This window comes from Streptopelia decaocto (assembly GCF_964273445.1).
Source record: "Streptopelia decaocto genome assembly, chromosome: 1".
Taxonomy (NCBI): Eukaryota; Metazoa; Chordata; class Aves; order Columbiformes; family Columbidae; genus Streptopelia; species Streptopelia decaocto.
Window position 1 is genome coordinate 33134536 of NC_138663.1, and position 20622 is coordinate 33155157.

The 20622-nt window shown below is 42.6% G+C and overlaps 1 protein-coding gene across 1 annotated transcript in view; it reads left to right on the plus strand.

Annotated features, from left to right (window-relative positions):
* Positions 1-17923: 17923 nt before the first annotated feature.
* Positions 17924-20622, plus strand: part of ANO6 (anoctamin 6) — a gene marked incomplete at its 5' end in the record, with an annotated part of 75763 nt that continues 73064 nt past the window's right edge. Inside the window, one exon of the mRNA XM_082048292.1 lies at positions 17924-18014. Within this exon, the coding sequence (XP_081904418.1) occupies positions 17924-18014 (91 nt within the window). The remainder of the gene's footprint in view (positions 18015-20622) is intronic.

The window sequence follows — 20622 nt, forward strand, 5'->3', positions numbered from 1 at the left end:
CCTGTTTTCTAAAGGAACTTATATACAGGGAACATAAATTAGTGTATTCAAATACAGAGTGTATAAACCATACAAAATGTTTTCCTCCTTGCATTGTGTATGGTCAAATCTACAGCAAAGTGGCAACAAATTTCTAATGTTTTTATTTGTTTAAAGGCCTCCAGAGGTTTAAAACAATAATTAAATGCATTTTTATTTTCCTTGAGAAATATCACCTAATCTGCTCTGTTTAATAACATTTCCAACCCCTGACCTGTTAGTATAGCAATATTTTTTTCTTATTTTTTTCTCTTTTTCTTTTCATCTTTTTTACTTTTTTCTTCTCTTTTCCTTTTTTCACTTTTATTTTTTCTTATCCTCTTTTTTCTCTTTTATGCTCTTTTTTCTCATTTTCCTTTTTCTCTTCTTTTCTTTTTTATTTTTCCTCTTTTTCCTCTTTTTCCTCTTTTTTCTTATCCTCTTTTCTCTTTTGTCTTCTCTTTCGTTTTTTCTGTTTATCTTCTTTTGTTTTTCTTTTTTCTGTTTTCCCTTTTTTCTGTTTCTCTTTTTTCTTTTTATCTTCTTTTCTTTTTACTTTTTTCCTTGTTTTCCTTTCCTCTTTTTACTCTTTTTTCTTCACTTTTCCTTTTTTCTGTTTTTCTCTTTATTTCTCTTTTTTCCTTTTCCTTTTTTCTTTTCCTCTTCCTCTTCCTTTTCCTTTTCCTTTTCCTTTTCCTTTTCCTTTTCCTTTTCCTTTTCCTTTTCCTTTTCCTTTTCCTTTTCCTTTTCCTTTTCCTTTTCCTTTTCCTTTTCCTTTTCCTTTTCCTTTTCCTTTTCCTTTCTTTTCATTTTTCTTTTCCTTTTTCTTTTTCTTTTCCTTTTTCCTTTTTTCTCTTCTTTTTTCTTTCTTCGCTTTTATCTCGTTTATTTTTTCTTTCTCTTCCTTTTTTCCTTTCCCTTTCCCTTTCCCTTCTTCCCCCCGATCACCTCCGCGGTTTCCCTGCAGGTCGCGGTGTCCGGCGAGCGGGGCGGTGGCGGTAGCTGAGGTGATGCTGCCCCCGGGAGGCGGCCCGGCCGGCGCTGCGTTTCACTCCAGCGCTTCGCCTTCTGCTTCCGAGGTGGCTGTGAACAATCCCCGGTTCTGTGACAAGGCTCGTGGATATATAAATAGCAATGAGAGTGAACTAATGAGCTACCCTAGGGCTGCATATAAATTATGGCTAAAAGTGACTTTAGTTAAGTGGCTATTAGTGCCGACACTGAGCATGCATGAGTGAATGTGTGTTTAATTGCACTAACATGAATGCCACATATTGTTAAATACAGCAGTGAAAATCACTCCACGCTAGTGGTGGCTCTGTCAAACCAGGATCAGGAAAATAACAAGTGCCTAGATTAAATAACTATGTATTCTTTCTTTTAAGATCACAACAATTTGGTATTAGTAATCTTATTAAAACATTATATTGGGATTTTTTTGTTTACTTTCAGTAGCATTTTAAGTATATTTCTAGATTATGTATGCATATACATGCATACTGGGCAGGTATAAGTCTCCTAATGCAGTTGGAATCACTGGAGCTACTTCAACACATATGAGTTAAAGAGTATTCCCTAATAATTTATCTGTAGCAAAATTCTGATACTATGGCTGCATGCTGCCCACACAGTCTCTGATAATTTATTTAATGTTTTTAGTGGAAAAATGTATACAAAAAAAATTTTATCCAAAGCTAATGAGGGTTTTTTTTTCTAGACAACTGAACTATCCAATCCTGGACTATTCATCTAACCTTTTCCATAAAGATCCATCTTTATGGACAGGCACAAGTACTCTGTGAACAAAACATACTCATCTTTACCAATATGTGAGTCTGGATTCTTTCCATTGCTATTCCTTGCTCTATCAGTGGTTTGTCCTGTGATCTTGGAAGAGTTTCTTAGCCTGGCGTTGTCTTGTAATCCTTAGATCAAGATCAATGAAATAATTGTCAGGAATTATTAACCGCTGTGGGACAGGAAAGGAGTTCTGAAGCAAAATGGCCTTTCCCTGCAGCTGAAATGCCTAATGGCCTCCCTTACCCCAGAGAGTGCAATAACATCTGCTGAGGCTTTCTGCTAACAGCTTGCTTCTGACAGTGGTGAGTGATGTGATAGGGGTGAAGCAGCTTACAAGTGCTTTTCTGACACATACCATCTCAGTACCATTCTTACACACACCATTTTATAGGTCTTAATGAACACTAGTTAAAAAATTATCTATCTTTCCATGAAAAGCCATCCCAGGTATGTCTGAGGGAGCACTCATCTATAGTTCTGCTTAGTAATCTAATTCATCTAGAGCCCTTAAAACACCCAAATATCCATAATACCAGGTAGGCTGCTGAGTCCTTCACTGAACACTGAGACCATCCGAAAGTGGCCAATGTGGCAGCAGGACATGGGGACAGCTGCATCCTGTTGGTATGTGCTGGCAGGCATGGCTGAAGCGTCCAGGGCTCCTAAAAGCAGCCTGTGCCCATCGCTTTGCCTTCCCACACCCTTCCCGAAAGCCACACAGATCCCAGCAGTTCAGTTATATCACAGGCACTTCTGCTGAGTCAAAAAGGGTCAACTTCTCTGTGTCCAGATATTCAAAGCCCGTAACGTTTTTTGTGGCCATATTTATTTCAAAAGGTAAATAGAAACAGCCAAATTCCAAGGGCCATTCCATTTTCTTTAAAACAATCACATGTTTTCTAGTTTTATTAGTGTCTATTGGGCAGCCTTTTTTTTTCCTTTTGTACAGGTGATATTTATTCTGAGACTATTTCCTCTACTAAGCTGTTCTCTTATTCACAAGAAGTAGCGGCTCTCCTTTGAATTTGTGAGTGCGTTGTACCACTGGCCATAACTAAAGCAACCAGAACCATCTGGTAATTCATTCTTGATGAAAGCATATGTCATATGTTTAGAAAATTATCATGTCGCTTTGTTTTCTGTCTGCACCCTGTTGGTGTCAGCCCCCTCATCCTGTATTCTGCACTTCAAAAATGATAAATGCATTTTAAATAGTAACTCTAGTCTGGATTTTCAGGGATGAGTGCAACTACGGAAAGTTTCAAAGAGCTCTAGGAAATGGAAATTCACTGAAGAACTAACTAGTCCCATAAGGCTCAAGCTAACAAATGCACAAACAAACTTCACAGGAGCTGCCAGGCTGTGCTTCCAGGCTTGAGCTTCCTACCTACTTTCACTTTAATATGGTTTCCCTTGGTGACTCATTTTGTCTGCACAAGCCCCTGAAGGCTTTCTGCTTCAACCACCCTTTCTTTTTTTATACATTGGGGGGTATGAAGTTTCTTTAAACTTTGACCTGTTGAGTCAAAAGAATGCTCCAGAGGTACTGGCCCTTTGACCTCACAAGAAAGGAAGATTTTTCTCATCTGAGGAAGCTATGATGAAGCTTTGCAGATTGTGTAGGAGGAGGCTTTCCTCAAGGAAGGCCGAGCTACTGCACAGGTGAGAAACCCACAAGAGAAGGAGAATGTAGTGCTCAAACTCAGACCTAGTGGCTGGCCTTCTATGATGCTTCCATGACCCACTATAGCTCCTTGTAGGACCAGAAAGAACCTCTATTCCTGGTGATCAAGGCTCTCAGTGCTCCTCAAAACCAGTTAGTCTGGAAAGAGTGTTACTGTTCCCAGCGAGGCGCAGAGGGAGGTTCCTCCAGGCTGACGGAGGCAGGAGCGCCTGGGCGAGACACTGCGGTCTCACCAGCTGGACACAGCACATCTCCCTGGAGAGGTGCTACCACTGCCCGCTTGATCCCTCCTAGACCAGTGTGACAGTCGGGGAGGAGAGGTGGCGTTGTTCTAGTTGAGGTACGAAACAAGAACAGGCTATAATGATTTCTGCTGTTACTGTTGTTACTGTCCTATTAGTTATTCATGGCCTGGTACATTGAAGGAGTTTCACTTTTTAAAAAATAGTTACAATTTAATTTTTTTTAAGTTTTGGGGTTTTTTACAAAATTTTTACACTTTTTTAAGGTGGTTACACCTTGAATTACCCTCTGCCTGGCAGGACTGTGTCTGCCCCAGCGCACCTCCTGCACAGAGCCTGCTGGAACAATGGCAAGATTCAGAGTTATCCTTTTCCTTGTTGGATGCAAACTGCTATTCAGTGCTTGCAGTCTTACTGGAACTCTCCTTCAGGAAGAAAAACTTACGTTGAAGTCAGATCCTTTTCTGACTTTTTGTCCTTTTTATGTACAAAGGCTAAAACAGAAGTCATCAAAAATGGGCAAGCACTTTCTTCTCAATTTCGAAATTATTCCAGCAGAGCTCTCAAGGAAAGTTGTCTCTGGTTATAGACTTTTTAAGAAGCTGTGTGCCTAATGCTTGCTCTGGTTATCTCCTTGATTTTCTGATCTTCCTGTGTCAGCCTGAGACAGTCCTGCTGCTTCTCTTCATGTCTAGCTTCATCAAACAGTGCCCACACCTCTGCATTTGTATTCAGCCCAAAGAAAACCTCTTTTATCTGGGATCCTTACAGTGGGGTATATTGCTGTGTTCTTGGCAATAGCTCTTTTTGTTTCAGCTATCTAATTCCATGAAGAAGCTTTACTGTTTCTTAAATTTTATTCTGAATGAAAAGCAGCTGTTAGGACCAACATGAGATTTGATCCAAGCCCTGGCCTAATGCACCCTAACGCTCACTGAAACTGTCTTTCAGAATAAAATTCTGACTTTGAGATTTGACCTTTACAAAGCTCTGAGGTTCCTAGAGGAAACTTCTTGCTCTAATTGGATATATCAAAGTTGAGAGTTCAGACTATAGAGTCAGAAATGTTCTTCCTCAACAAGAAGAAATATAAAACCACACAAAATACTGTATCACGTTACTGCAAATCAGACATTACAGCCAGTCTGGGAATTCCAGGTGTACAGCTAAGGGTAGCTCAGCACCTCAGTTTATTCCTCTTATGACCACAAGAGACTCTTGTCTTACATGGGGCTCCTTCTGCCATCAACCAGCACATCAGTCTCAGCTGACAACTGGCTGTGCCTGGCTGTAATTTTAATGAGCAATGCTGCCTGATGTCCCGTAGTGTGGCAGCACACTCAGATGTCTCTTGCATGGAAAGGCAACCAGGAAGATGATCCCCAGAAGCATCTGAGGAAAAAAAGGTTAGGACTCTTTGTGTGACCAGGAGACGTGCATCTCCAAGGACAGAAGCACCACTAATGTGAAGGATTTCCAGGGCCCTTAGCAGAGAGGCGTGTATGGAAAGGATGAAAAGGGACCAGATTTCCCTCACACCAGCATACAGGTGAGCACACCAGCAAGGGCTGCCCCCTCCCCTGCCCATGCTAACAGAGAGATGGATGGATTCCCACATTCCCAATAGCAGGGTGGGAAGGTTTAAAATCCTCATCTCCTCCCTGAAATACTGGAGTGCTGTTCATGGCCCTCAGATGAGAGCAATGGGGTGCTTTCCTTCTGGCTTGTACGACCTCTTGTGTCTTAAACCAAGCCCAAACAAACTGAATCAAAATCCATTTTATCTGTGCTGAGGTGGACTGAAGACTGAGGGGACAGGGGGGTTCACAAGGAGCTCCTTGCTGCCAAGGCAAAGGGTCAGTCACTGCCAAGGCAGCCCACTGGTGCCCCATGTGCCTGGCTAAATGCCACATCCTCCTTTTCTAATACAGGACTTTGTGTGAAAAAGGTCTTACCAATCATCAAAATGGAAACATGAGTTTGCAAACATGATGGAAATTAGCAGCATTGCATCTGCAGATAGCTACAGCATGTGGATATTGTTTGATGAGACTTCTCAAGAGATGCCAGTCACATCCTCTTTTCTCTCTCTGGGATCGGCTGTGGGACCAGGTGCTGTTTCCTGGGACTGGATGCTCAGCATGGTCGTGAGGAATTGCCTTGAGTATCGTGAGGAATTGCCTTGAGTATTTTGTTACTTTATTAAACTGTGTTTATCTCAATCCAAGTGTCTCCCTTCCCTTTTGATTCTCTCCCCTATTGGGAGGATGGGGGAGGGGGTGAGTGAGTGGCTATCCTGGTTGTATTGCTAGCTCGGGTTAAACCATGACAAGTTCATGTGCAGGGCAATTGGAGTATATGGCAAATTAAAAAAAAAAAAACACTAAAAGTGAACACAACCTCTTGGGGGGGTCTTAAGGCATAGGGAAGGGTCAAATTCTTGTTGCACTCTACGCATGGTAAGATGAAGCCTATGCTGCGGTATTTCCACAGAATTTACTGCATCTGTTTAGAAACTAAACTTCAGAATTGATGCAATAGTAAAAGATGGTAGTGAAATTGCAAGTAAGCAGGTAGTGGAGGTGCAGATAGATGTTTCTGAAGGGAACTTGCAAGTTAATGTAAGCAGAGTTGATTTTCCTCTTGCCTGCTAGCAGTAAAAGGCTGTAACTCTACCCACGACTCTGTAGGGCGTGCACAAGATTGATCAATGCAGAGATGAGCACTTCACTTGAGCTGAGGTTACTGAAAACCATCAGCTGCTTTCAGGGGAACCAAAGATGCTGATGGTGATACAAATACAGTAAAAGCATCCCGGGTGTTCCAAGGGGATATCGCGTAACAGGGAACCAACTGATCGTTCAATGGTAGTTTCCACGACCATGTTGCTGTGAGAGTTAGTATGATTTAATGGGCTATCCAGTGTGAATGGAGTGTGCCCCAAACAACTTGAATTTACTGATGTTCTTTAATCTGGTTTTGAAAGGGCTACAGCAATTGTACAATTTATTTTCTTCATACTTCAGTAAAATGTGGAAAATAATATGCAGGGCTATTTTGGGTTGCAAGGGCTTAAAGAGGGATAGGAATACATAAGGCATGCTACCATGTTTGTGGAGCTTCTGGACTGGCTGGCTGGCATCTAGTCAGCTCATAGCTTGGGCAAAACAAGCTCAAATCTGTTCACACCCTTCTGTGCATTGGCAGTGATGTGTCTCCACTCGCATTCCCGTACTGAACCACTGAATTTAACAGGAAATATTCTTGTGGTATTTGACTTTGGATTTACTGTTTCCTTAAAAATTATTAGGGAAAATCATCCTTCAGAATGGAAGGTTAGGAAAAGTAAGAATGAAGAATCAGGAGATTTGGTGTCTCAGATCCACTTTTGAGAATGGTCTCATCTGTAAGTGTGGAGGAAGATTTCTTGCTTTGAAGGATTCATTTCCAGTTGCAATGAGCAAAGTTACTCTTCACAAGCAAACAGAATGGTTTCAAATTGCAGATCTGGAAAACTGCTGCAAAGTGTTAAATAAATCTTCTGGTACTCTGCAGAATCACAATGTGGCCTCGATAACTTTGTGATCTACCAGTTCATCAGCATCCTGGACTCTCTGGTGAGGCACCCTGTCTCTGTAGGGAGCTAGATGGGTCTAGCACCTTTCAGAAGGAAACTGGCTTTGAGACAGATGTAGAATGATAACAACCTATACCTGGAAAAGTTCTGGCCACAGAGAAGCATTAAGTATTTGCTGTATTTCCCTTGCTCTGAATACAACACCTGATGTGAGGATGTTTCTGCTGCAGTGTATGTGGTCACAATGGAGAGGAGCTTCAGGTCTTCACACACCAGCCTGAAGAACCTTTCTGTTTTATTCTTAGAGGCAATCAACAGGTTCCTCATCCTCCTCATCTGCTCAGCCTTTGATCCTATAGTGCTTGAACCCAACTAGCTGATTCCAGGATTCTGGGAGTAAGGAAAAATCATTGCGCTATTTCTTACAATGCTTTCCACATCCACATCCTTTTCCAAGCCATTTCTGAGCATACGATACTGGCATAGTCATACTTTTAGTTCAACCATGAAGTGAGTGCTTTCAAAGGCTTTTATTTCTGGTTCAAGGAATTTTATGCACCCGCATTTGGAGGAGGACAAGTTTCTAGTTTACTCATGTTTATCTCGCTCTTGAGTTTCTCTGGGTTGGTAATAAGTCAGAGGCAAGTTGTCTGTAAGACATCACTTCACAGCTTGGTGTGAGAACGTTCACAGAAAGCCACATTCTGCCCTTGTTTACACTCTGCATCTCTGGTGTTTTCGCTGGGGATTTGATGGAGGAAATAAGGTTGATATTCAGCTCTTAGAGTCCAGTCCCACCGAATTTACTCCAGCATAAAAAGCTTGTGGGCTTCCTCCTCCTAATACCCAATGCCATGGAAGGAAACATATTCTTTTCCAAGTGACCATGGTAACTGGTGCCTGGGTTTCCAAGGTGATTTTCTGGCAAATGGCCAAAGGAGGAAACAGTAACAAAACAGGATCCTGGGCAGCAGAAAGCATCCACATTCCTGACGATGCAGCAGCCTGTGCTGAGGAGGCCAAAGCCATAGAGACAAGCAGAGCAAACTCTTCACTTTGAAATCGCCACAGGTGTCAAACACACAGCAAAGGGAGGGCACATCAGCCTGCAGTCCCAGCTTCCTCACACGTCTGTTTCCTACTGGTGATTGGTATCGCTCTTATTCAGCTAACATCTTAAGTCTCGTATAAGCTCACTTTTAGCAGAAAATAAAAGAGAAAAATGACACAGGGAAAGAAAAAACAAGCTGCTTAAAACTGACATATATCTTGAGGTTAGAAAATTCTCACACTCTCTCCCTATATATTTTTAATACTTCATAGTACTAAATAAGAGCGTTTTTCTATCTCGCATTTTGCAAAGCATAGAAAATATGTGGAAACGGATTCTTTTCTCTTTCAAGTGCAATAATCAGACTTCGTGGAGCACATTGGTATTCCTCCTGAGACTCCAACGCAGAGTACAGCACAACCCCTCCTTCCACATCTTTCAGGAGGATCAGGACTCTCGTTATCAGCACAATTCCTTCTCGGAGTACAGGTGAAAAACAGTGAGGTGCAACATGCCACAATGAAGTGGAGAAGGAGGAAGGACTGGTGACCAAACCATTTCCTTTTGCAGAAGAGAGGCAGGGGTGTTGATACGCATGTACAGACAGGTGTATGTGCTCCTCCAACTCCTGTGGGAGCGTTAAAGCCTGTCACAGAGCGCTTTCACATCATGTTGTGGAGTTCACTGAGGTACACCGGTTACACGAGCACAAGCAAATACAGACATAGCATCTAACAGTGGAACAACCCAGCAACGGGGATGTTACTGTAGATTAGAGGAGTGACTGTTGCAAATTAAGAGGAGTCTCAGCAGGAGAGCTACCACCCTGGTATAGAGAGGCTGGTCCAGAAACAGCAGAAAGCTGTTTCCTTTCTGCTGGCAGAGAAGGAGCCAAAGGAGTTTGAAATTTCCGTCTACCTGTTGGGAGGAACTACTGAGCTTCAAAACCACAAATATGAATCAAACAGTTGCTAAATGTTTTGTTGTGTGTTTATATTCATGCTTTCAGCTATAAGTAAAACCTTATGAAGCCTGATTGCCAAGTTTTTCATTAAAGCCAGAAGGTCCTGTTCTACCCCTGCAGGATATGGTTATTGACAAGTTATTTTAAGATTGTTTCATGGCCACAGGATGGAATCAAATTATCCTTAAAAGTACTGTGAAGTATTTTGACATTAATTCTTCACTTATCTAATTGTGGGGTTGATTTCACAATTCCTCTTCTTCCCCCCTCTTCAACTTTTAATTGAAAATGTGTGCTTGCAGTTGATGAAGGAGATGTACAATAGCAGACACTGAAAGTGCTTTGCTTACCACAAACACAGAGGCTTTCTGAAAGCACACGGAGGGAGCACTTGCTTATCCTGCTGGAAGAACAGTAAAAAAGGACACTGGCTGCAGGGTGGGATGCGTGGGCCATCGCAGTGAAGGGAGATGGTGATGATGAGGGGAGGGGACGTAAACCGTATAAGGTAGTCTGTGCCAAGACAACCCTTTCTGACTTCCACATGCATATTTATCACAAGGTAAGCTCAGTTTTTTGCTCCTCTGAGAATATACAGGGTGTTTCAAAATGGTGGACCAAATTTGAATGGTGTACTGCTTTGAAAGTGAGTCCATCTTTTTGAAACACCCTGTATATCCCTCTGTTAGCGCTGCCCAGTACAGTCTGAATGCTCAGTTACAGGACGTGGTTGTGTGTTCTCCTCTCCTGTACACACCCAGGCTGTACCTGGGCTTGGACACGGGAATGCTGCACCACACTGTTCAGATCAGTTTAATGACCTCCATGGGGCTCAGGCCAGTACTACCCGTAGCTCTTTGTATCTTCTCAGAGCACTAAGTCAAAATTCAGTTGCAGTCTCGCAAGTGTGAGACATGCCTTCTCCATCAGCATCTGCAATATTGTGTCCAGCTCTGGGCCCCTCAGTTCCAGAAGGACAGGGAACTGCTGGAGAGAGTCCAGCACAGGGCAACAAAGACGATTAAGGGAGTGGAGCATCTCCCTTATGAGGAAAGGCTGAGGGAGCTGGGTCTATTTAGTTTGGAGAAGAGGAGACTGAGGGGTGACCTTGTTAATGTTTATAAATATGTAAAGGGTGAGTGTCACAAGGATGGAGCCAGGCTCTTCTCAGTGACAAACAATGGTAAGGGGCAGTGGGTACAAACTGGACCACAAGAGGTTCCACTTAAATTTGAGAAGAAACTTCTTCTCAGTGAGGGTAACAGAACACTGGAACAGGCTGCCCAGGGGGGTTGTGGAGTCTCCTACTCTGGAGACATTCAAAACCCACCTGGACACATTCCTGTGTAACCTCATCTAGGTGTTCCTGCTCTGGCAGGGGCATTGGACTAGATGATCTTTGAGGTCCCTTCCAATCCCTAACATTCTGTGATCAGCTGGACATGCTGCCCAGACACCGCAGCTTGTTCTGAGGCACCTGGTATATCCCCATGCAAGGGGCAGCAACGCACAGAGGTACTAGCACCAACTTTGAAAGGACTAGTCATGTTAGTAATGTACCATACCAGAACTAAGTAACCCATGTGGATGACTTTGCCTTCCATACCAGCTACCTATAGAAATGTTTGTAGCCTACTGAGTGCTTGCAGGGTAAAGGCAGAATGACTGAGAACTTGCCCCCTCTTGAAAAATGTTTAAGATTTGCTACAGATTTCCTGTGACTTAGGGATATCCAGGCAGATATGGGATTAAAATGATTGTTTTGTAAGTACAGTTAAAATATCATAAAACTAGTATAGTGCACTGCAAATGAAATGATTGTATGTGATTGTTCATAATTCGGCTGGTGAAATAACCTCATTAACTCCCTGAAATTTAATTTTTCTCCACTATTTGAGTTCAAACATTTGTGTTAGAAAAATAAAAGTATTTGAACTCTGAGTCTATTATTCTTAAATATACATTGGCCATGTATAGACCTTTTCTAAGAATTTAAACTCTGTATTAAACACATTAAAATGTCAGACAAGATATTTGCTGTATAATTATCATGTCTACATCCCATACTAAGGACAACTAGTGAAAAAAGGTAAGCTGAACACATAAGTAAGAGCCAGCAGATGACTTGGCAGCACTTATGAGACTTCTACATAAAGTAATTACACATACCACTGGTCTGAGATCAATTATTTATATCCTCTTTTATATATTGTAGCTCACATTTTATTGGCAATTGTTGTTACCAATTCACTTCAATAGAGGGCAAAAGAGACTGAAGTTGTCATCTCAGACTGGAGGTTGCATGCAAGAGTGAGAATTAAGAAATCTGGGAGGATTACATACAATTGGAAACATGACCAAAGTAAAAGAAAAATTCTAGAGTGATTCAGAGTTTGAGCAATTTTCACTTCCCTTAATGCTTCACTGCTCTCCCTATCTGTGGATCACACTAAAATAAACACAAGAGCCTGGTAAAAAAAATTATCTCAAAACTTTTTACAGTCATTTTTCTCTGGACTTGGACAGATTGCAAGCGCTAACTTAACAGTACCAGGAAAAAGATATGCTTTGGTGAACAGAAAGTACATTCTCCTGCATTTTCTTTTACTGACTTTTAATGCAACAAATTTCTGAATAATTTAGTGCACTTAAGGGAATTTCTTGTGATGAATGATCATTTTATTTGTTTTTATTTCTCTCTGATTTTATTTCTCCATTAGAACAGGGGTTTTGCAGGCTATCTAACAAGGCATTTCAAATGGTCTCTTTTCTGTTACTGAGTTTCAATACAGTTTCAGTTATGCTTTAAAATTCACCTGCTTTCAGACATAAAGGTACCATGTCCCAGCAGTGATTAAAAACACTGATGTTTTATGAAATGACAAATAATATACTTTGTTTGGTCTCTGAGATAATTACTTCTTTCATTTCACCTAAGAATGGTGAATAGAAATACAGCTGTGTTCTCCACTCTGCAGTGAATCTCACAGTGATGAACCACTTTGACCTCTGTATCCTTAAAGAATTCCTCACACAGGGATACTTGTCTCCTGCCGTTCTTCCCAAATTTTGTCTGCACTGATATAATTTGCTGTAGTGGCCTTAATACACTGTCTTCCAATAACCGATATATTTCCCAAAAAACTCTTTCCTTCCAACTTGTTGGTTTGGTTTGTGTTTTTGTTTGTTTTTATTTGTTGCTGCTGTTGTTTGTTTGTTTGTTTTACTTTTTAAAAAAATACACTTGACCTACCAGTCCTCCAAATTTGCTGACTCTCTGCTTTCTTGATGCTCATGGTCTTTATTCTGCTAGGACTACGGTTTAAGCAGTAAGGATTTTGTTTCCCAGCAGTGTGCAAGCACTGTGAAAGACAACATTTGAATTTCAAAATTATCTTCACAAATGAGAAAGAGTTGACCAAATTATGAAATATAATGAAAACAAGGGCAAAAATGTCCACTTAGGAGCAGAAAATCAACTACAGAAATACAAAATGGGAAATAGCCTGACAAAGGACTCAACTGTAGAAATTAATCGAAGACTTATTACAGAATCCAATAGATATATAAGTTGCCAACGTGATAGTGCTGCAAAAAAATTAATTGTTGCTGTGAAGTATGTTAAAAGGAGCATCACATTCAAAGTGCTACAGCTATCGTATTCACAGTGAGAGAGTTCTTACCTGGAATACAGGTAAGAACTTGCTGTATTGTTGGGCACTATACCTTACAACGAAGGGTCAGGCAATGAAAGAAGGTGGACAGAGGTACTAACTTGTAATGGAAATATTAGGATGGTAGAAATGAAGTATGAATGGATATAGTTGCATAAGCATGAGAAGAAACAGCAGAACAATGTAAAAATTGGACTATAATCATAAAAGAGAACATAGTCTACAAGAGTAAAATTGAGGACTATTGCCCGTGTTAAGCCCAGGAGGCCTGGACTCAGTAAAACCAGACTACAGGCTGCTTGTCAGCAGAAGACCCTAGACTCTGACAACAAGAAAATGGGAAGAAGGTTACAGCACATCATATATGCCATTCCTTCTCCTTTCAGCCCAGCTGGAATACAGATTATAGAACAAAATCATAGAATCGTAGAATCATTTCGGTTGGAAGAGGCCCTACTCTAGCACTAAACCATGTCCCTAAGAACCTCGTCTAAATGCCTTTTAGACACCTCCAGGGATGGTGACTCCACCACTTCCCTGGGCAGCCTGTTCCAATGCCTGACAACCCTTTCCATGAAGAATTTTTTCTTAATATCCAGTCTAAACCTAGTCTGGTGAAACTTGAGGCCATTTCCTCTTGTCCTATCACTTTCCACTTGGGAGGAGAGACCAACACCCTCCATGCTACAGCCTCCTTTCAGGTGGTTGTAGACAGTGATAAGGTTTCCCCTCAGCCTCATTTTCTCCAAACAGCCCCAGTTCCTTCAGCTGCTCCTCATCAGATTTGCGCTTTCTCTAGTACCTACCCTTAAGGAACTTGGAGCAGACTTGCCTAAAATTTATGGAGGTGTGAGTAAGCAACATTTTGATGCAAAGAATCATGTCATAGTAAATTTTGGCTCTTGAGTATAAAAGACCTGTCCAAAAGTTAGTTTTGCCATTGTTTAGCAGATGTGATGGAGACCTGACACCTGGTATCCCTTCACAGAGTCACAGAATGTTTGGGATTGGAGGGGACCTCTGGAGGTCATCTAGTCCAACCTCCTGCTCAATCAGGACCACCCAGAGCCAGTCACCCAGGACCATGTCCAGATGGCTTTTGAATATCTCCAAGGATGGAGGCCCTTTGTCCTCTGTGTTGGACACAGTGACCCAGGCCAGACCACTCAAACACGCCTTGGTTCTTGTGAGTGTGTGGGTGTGAGAGTGTAAGTGAACTAAATCATTGAGAAAATGACTGTGAGTGGGTAAAGCCAATGTACTTAAAGATTTTGTAAAATAACACCTTTCCTTCCACAGAGTCTCACATGGAGGTTTTTACACTAACTTCTTAGCAGAGAGGAAAGCACAGACAGTGATACATACTGGAAGGCTGAAAGACTTGGGTTTGTGCAGTCTGAATGAGAAAAGCTTCAGAGGCATTGAGGTGATAGTTTTCCGTACGTAGTATGTTATTATCAAGAGGACAAAAGCTGACTGTTCTCATGGATGCTGGGAGAGGGACAAGAATAAAACAGCTGAAATTGCTGTGAAACTATTTTGGCTGAGGAATTAAATCCTGGCAAGATCTTACCTGGGGACCTTATGGTCTCCTCACCAGAGACTGTGAAGCTCATGACTGGCAAATATTTGTCCCCAGTGTCTGGATACGTTCAAACCTGTCTTACTGCTGGAGGCTGGATCAGACCAGTGATTGACCACACAGCGCCAGATCTATTGTCAAGGGCCCTGTGACTCAAAAGACCCCAGTGCCAGCCCAGATCCATGTCAGTTAGAGATCTGGTGCCTGTGCCAAAGTTTTGTCACCCCTGGGCTGAACAAGCTCTTTTGGTCTCTTCCTGACCTGTGTTGTTAGGGTTGCTATGAAACTCTTATTCATGGCAGCAATTTTTCCACTGGCTCTGTGAACTTCTGCTCTTGTTTCTCACTACCAGGAATGTTAAAACATTTTTATTTCTCCTTCAATACAATTGAAAACAGCCATGCTTGAACTGGGGGGAAGAAAGAATTTGATTTAGCCTCGCTTTTTCATTTCAGCTCACTTTTGAAAAACTCTATTTATCTGCTAGAGGTTACACAACTGCAGTTCTTTGAGTGGATCTTTTGTTATTATCTGTCTGACAAAGGGATGGCAGCAGGGTGGTGCTGTTGCATTTTTTCTCTTCATTTGCTATGCTTTTTTTAATCTCTGTTTTTCAGGTGTGACCAAGCAGAGCTTCTGAAGCTTTGGTGATTTGCCAAAAGTACACATGGAAATATATCTGGTATGAAGTTAAAAAACAAATAGCTATGCATTTTCAAAAGGTTTTACAGGCCTTTTAGACACAGTATTCCCATGGCCTTTTCAGATAACTGCAAAACTTGGCTCTGAAGTAATCTACAAAATTGAACACGCAGATACAGAGGGCTGAATGAAGCCTGGAAAAACTTTGTGTTCTGTAATTGCTGGGAGAAAGTTTACAGTATGAATGGGACTGAAGAGGTAGATCCTCTAGTTGTACAGAGTTAAAACCCCATATAGCCTGATTCTGAAATGTTCCTCTTTTCTACGTTTTTTTCTACATTTTTTTTTCATTTAGCAGCTTTTTAAATTACATTTTCATTCATGAAATGTGAAAATAGGAATCAGGTAACTAAAGTAACAGTGATGTCCTTGTTATGTATTCAAGAGTGCACAAATCTCACATCAGAATCCTAAACTGTACTTTGTCTGTAACAATCACTGCTTTCCTCTCGTCGTTTAGGAAATAAGATGTCACCAGTGGGACCACATTTTGGGGAGGATCCAGAGGGAGGACGGCAGCTTAATATTGCATAATACAGGTATATAATGATGTTGCTGCAACTCTTTGCTGGACACATTGAAACCACAAGGTGTCTGCAGCTGAGTCAGCCTGGGGTAAATGCTCCTGGCAAGGAGCAGGGTCATTCGCTCTGTCCTTGTAACCTCGCCAAGCGCAAAACCTGACAAGTGGTCGTGGAGCACGTGCTGAGATGGTCAGAGGCAGACTGGCTGTGTCGCAGGGTGGCACACTGTGTATCAAACTTGGGACACACAACAACATATGTCTTAGGATACAGCATTACCGTTTACCAGGTATCCTGCCTGTGGCATTGCCCTCCTCAGGTTCAGCTCTGTGATGCTTTCTCTGTCTAACAGAGTGACAGAAATGTTCACTGTCAGATGGTGCAAGCAATACTTGTTTGCTAATAATGGTGCTGGCATCAATAAGGTTGAGAAAGATGATAGTTTCTGTCCTGTTGAATTCACTTACGTTCTTACAGACCAATTCTCTATTCAAGCAATCAGCGTGAGGGAGATCTTTGCTTAGCAGAATTGCTCCAAAGCTTCCCAGTCAAATTTCTCAACTCATTTTTGTCATAAAGTGCTTGCACTTAGACTCACTGTGACCTGAACCCACAGCTGCTTGGCAATAGATAACAATATTAGCAAGTGACAGACTTATCTGACAAATGGCTTTTGGTCCAGATACTTGTTTGTATGCTTTAGACATCCTGGGTCCTGTGGGCCATTTGAATATCAGCAATAGACTAGAGATTGAAAATACATTGCTTATAGGATATGTAGTGCTTTATGCAAAAGAAGAAAAAAAAAGGACAAAAAAAAAAAAAAGGAAAAAGAAAAAAAAGAAGAAAGGTTATCTTGCTCTTTTTTCCTTTCCCTAAACTGCCGCCCCTCATTTCTTCAATCAATTTTTCCAGCCTTATTTCCATTTCTTCCCACTATTCAAGCTCAGTCCAGTTCACCTCTGGATACTCCCCCAGATCTCTTTCCATTTGAGGAACTCTCTATTTTCCCCTGGAACCAATACTTGTGAGTACAGTGGTATATTGCTGAGCACTCAAATCTCTTTTTGTGAGAACTTTTGTATAATGACAATTGTGCATTTGTTGTGTTGCAAAATTCTCCTTGTTTGTATCTGCAGATGAAGATGAAGATGAGGACAACCTGACACCAGTGAAACAGCCAACAGAGTTGAATACATCAGCAGAGCTGCACAGATGGGCTGTTTATTCAGTCCTTGAGCCTTTCCCCTCCAACTTCTGCTACCTTCTCCAAATAACTCTGCCACTTACTGGTTTGGGTTTTCTTACATATGTGGGCTTCCTATTTTCAGAAGTATTTAGCAATGGCGAGTTCTTAAATGCTTGGGTGCCTAATTTGGCATAGTCTAAGAAGACTCATGGGTTTTGCTCCCAACCCAGTTTTGGACAAAACCAGAGAAATCTTTGTAAAATCTTCACCCTGCATCCTGTTAAAAAAAACCCAAAAGCTGTTTCCTAGTTTTAAGATACTGTTTGATCAGCTTGTGATATGATCAGATATATGAACTCTACGATAAGGCCAGATGAAACAAAACCAAAAACAAACCACAAAAACAAACAACAACAACAAAAACAAAACAAACAAACAACAACGACAAAAAAAAAAAAAAACAACGCCATGATAAATGTAGTGTTTTTTTCCAACTTTGATCATTCAGGGTGCTGTTAATGAAGTAAGTAAATATGCCCGCTTACAGAGCATGATTTTGATAACGGTCTGTGCCGGAAGATCAGTAAGTGTCTCCTCCCCGTTCCGACAGCTCCAGCAAATTGCACGCTGGAAGGTGACAGCGACGCAAGGCCTCAGGAAATAACCGCTGCCTGTCCGGAGCCACGCCGGGCGCTCGCCTTTCCCGGAGCCCAGCGGCTCCAAGCAACAGCCGTGCGAGGCTGCGAGCCCCGAACGGACTGTGAGCGATGTCCCGGCCGGCAGCCCAACGGGACAAGGTGTCGGCGGCCGCCCCGCCCGCCCCCCGCCGCTCCGCCCCCGGGGCAGGGAGGGCTCGGGGCGGACTCGCCTCCCCGGCGGCGGGAGAGCGGGCGCGGGGGGCTGCGACTTCGGGAAGATGAATGCGGAGAACCAAGATGTGCTGCTGGATCTGGAGGGGGAGGAGGAGGAAGGAGAGGGGGAGGAAGATGATGATGATGGGGAGACCGGTGAGTAGGGGGCTGGCGCGGGGAGGGTCCCCCCGGGACAGCGGGGGAAGCGGGTTCAGCCCCGAGCGGGGGCTGCGGCCTGGGGAAGTTCCTCGGAGAGCCGGTGTCGCGGGTGGGGAGGGCAGTGACACGGGGGCCGGGGGGACTGGTAGACTGGGTGCTTCCAGCACAGCTCACCTCCTGCCGCAACTTCTGGTGATTTTCCCGTGGAAAAGACGTGATCTCTTTGTGCCGGCGATGTTGTCCAGAGAGGTGGTAGATGCCCCATCCCTGGAAACATTCAAGGCCAGGCAGGACGGGGCTCTGAGCAACCCGATCTAGTTGAAGATGTCCCTGTTCATTGCAGGGGGCTGGAGTAGATGACCCTTGAAGGTCCCTTCCAACCCAAACTGTTCTCTGATTCTATGTGTGCCAAGTGGAGCTTCTTCATCAAGCTCCTGCTTCCACAGCATCACCTTAGCTCAGTTGGCAGAGGTGCACCTAAAACTTTACCTGTTCCTTTCCATCTCTTGGGAGGGAACCGCGTGAGGTGGCGCAGAAGCAGCACTTAGTGATGGTGGAGACCTGCAGTGTCGCAGCGATACCCCAGCGCAGGCACAGCCTGTGCCAGGGTGACTTGATCCCTCGGAAAATGTGAAGAATGCCATGGCCTCCGCACACCCCCGGCACGCAGCATCCCCCAGAACTGACCCGTGTGGCTGGCATCAGCCTCCGGGGGCAGCAGCCACCTCTCCTTCTACTGCCAGGCTTTCGTGCTTTAATTTGACAGCCAGGAGGAAAATTACCCAACCCCCTCAAAAAAAATAAAAAACTCAAGGGAGAAAACTGGCAAAGCAGAGAAAGATAGTAATTTTGTTGGGAAAAAAGTGCATATTGCGTCTGCCAGAAATGCAGACAGTAAAAAGACCAGAGAGTTTTAAATTCAAAGACAGTGAATGTTAGTCTTGTCAGCAGCAGACTAGGACAATGACATTTGTATTTATTGTGGGAATGAATTCCATTAAGGGAGAACCAGGGGCTGATTCTCAGTTGGTTCAGACTGAAGGGGTCAATTAATTTCACTGAAGACACACAGATTTACTTCAGTTCAGAAGCTCATTTCAGCTGCAGTACTCCAAATATTCTGAAGTCTTTTATTTCTGCTTAACTTGTTAAAATGGATCTAACAAACTAGGAATGCAGCCAAATGTCAGTTAGACAAGCAAGTAGAAGATAGATTTGTATATATAAATGTTATCAAATAAAAAGGGTTCCTGCTCATTAGTGTTCAAAAAGATGTTAATATTTTTACTGACAAGTACTAGATTTTGATATTTTTTTTAATATTGGGACTGAATTTATGCATTAGCAAAAAAGTTCTAGTGGCATTAACTCTCTCTGATACTCGTCTTGCCTCTAAATGCTCATACTTAATAATGGCCAATACGGTTTTCCTCATTTATTCAGTTAGCTCACTCCAAAAGTGTATAGAGTTCGAGCCTCACCCAATGTCTGTGGAAATCAGGGATTGTCTTTCCTCCAACATGATTAGCCTTTGTTTCAGATGCTGTGGGAGTATCCTTTGCTTTACGGGAATGATCCAAAGATCAATTGAGTTTTCTGTATGAAGTGAGACAGAGGAATTGTTTGACTCCACTCCCCAAATTAAAGGGCGGATCAACTCTGCAACGTATCAACACTGCAATCAACACTTGCCCTTTTCTTTCCACTCTTCACCCCAGAGAACAACTAAATTGTTTCCTACTCATGACTCTTTCGAATTTGGGGTTAGTTCAGCTCCCAGAGCCAGCAAATCACCAGCTGCACGTTCTGCTTGTAGGATACAGCAGTTTGAAACAACATATGCTAAGAGGTGGCAAAACCGACTAAAAATTGAGCGGTGATGATTTCATGAGTTATCATGCAAAGCCTGTAACGCAGTGCCCAGCTCGTTCACATTTGTTGTTTGGCCTTGCAAAACGCATGGATAACAGTTGTGAGGTTTTTACATTAGGTATAATTACAGAAGAGCTATTTTATTAGTCCACCAAACTTGTAAATCCTCCATCCACCTCCAGCTTTAATGTACCACTTCCATCTGCATTTTTCCTGAGAAAGCCATCCCTGCTTTGGCAAGTAAGCAGGACTTCTGAACTCTTTCCAGGTCTGTTCAAGGTCAATCCCAAGAGTTTATAGCTCATCAGGAAAGCATTACTATGGCATATCAAAGTTTGTAGTCATGGCACATAAAGGCAGCGCTCTGGCTCGTACTGGCACACAGTTGGTTTTGGTTATCCACGCTGGTGACTTCCAAACCGCTCATGTCAGCAGGAGCCCAGAGATAGAGCCGGGCTCATGAGTCCCAGTCTGCAGGACGGTACCACAACTGTGCTGCCGGACATACGTAGCTTTGAAATGGATTGTTTCTGTCAGACTTGTGCTTAAGGAAGGATGTTGGGCTTTTTTGACAAGCTGAAAACCTCTTTTTTATTTTTTTTTTCTCAGTGCTTAAACAAGATGGGCAACATTTTATTTTGGGACTGTTTTCAAGGGGATTGTTACATTACTGTCATCAATTTGTTTCTGAGACACCTTGTTACTAGGGAGAAATGGTGGGAAGCACATTGAC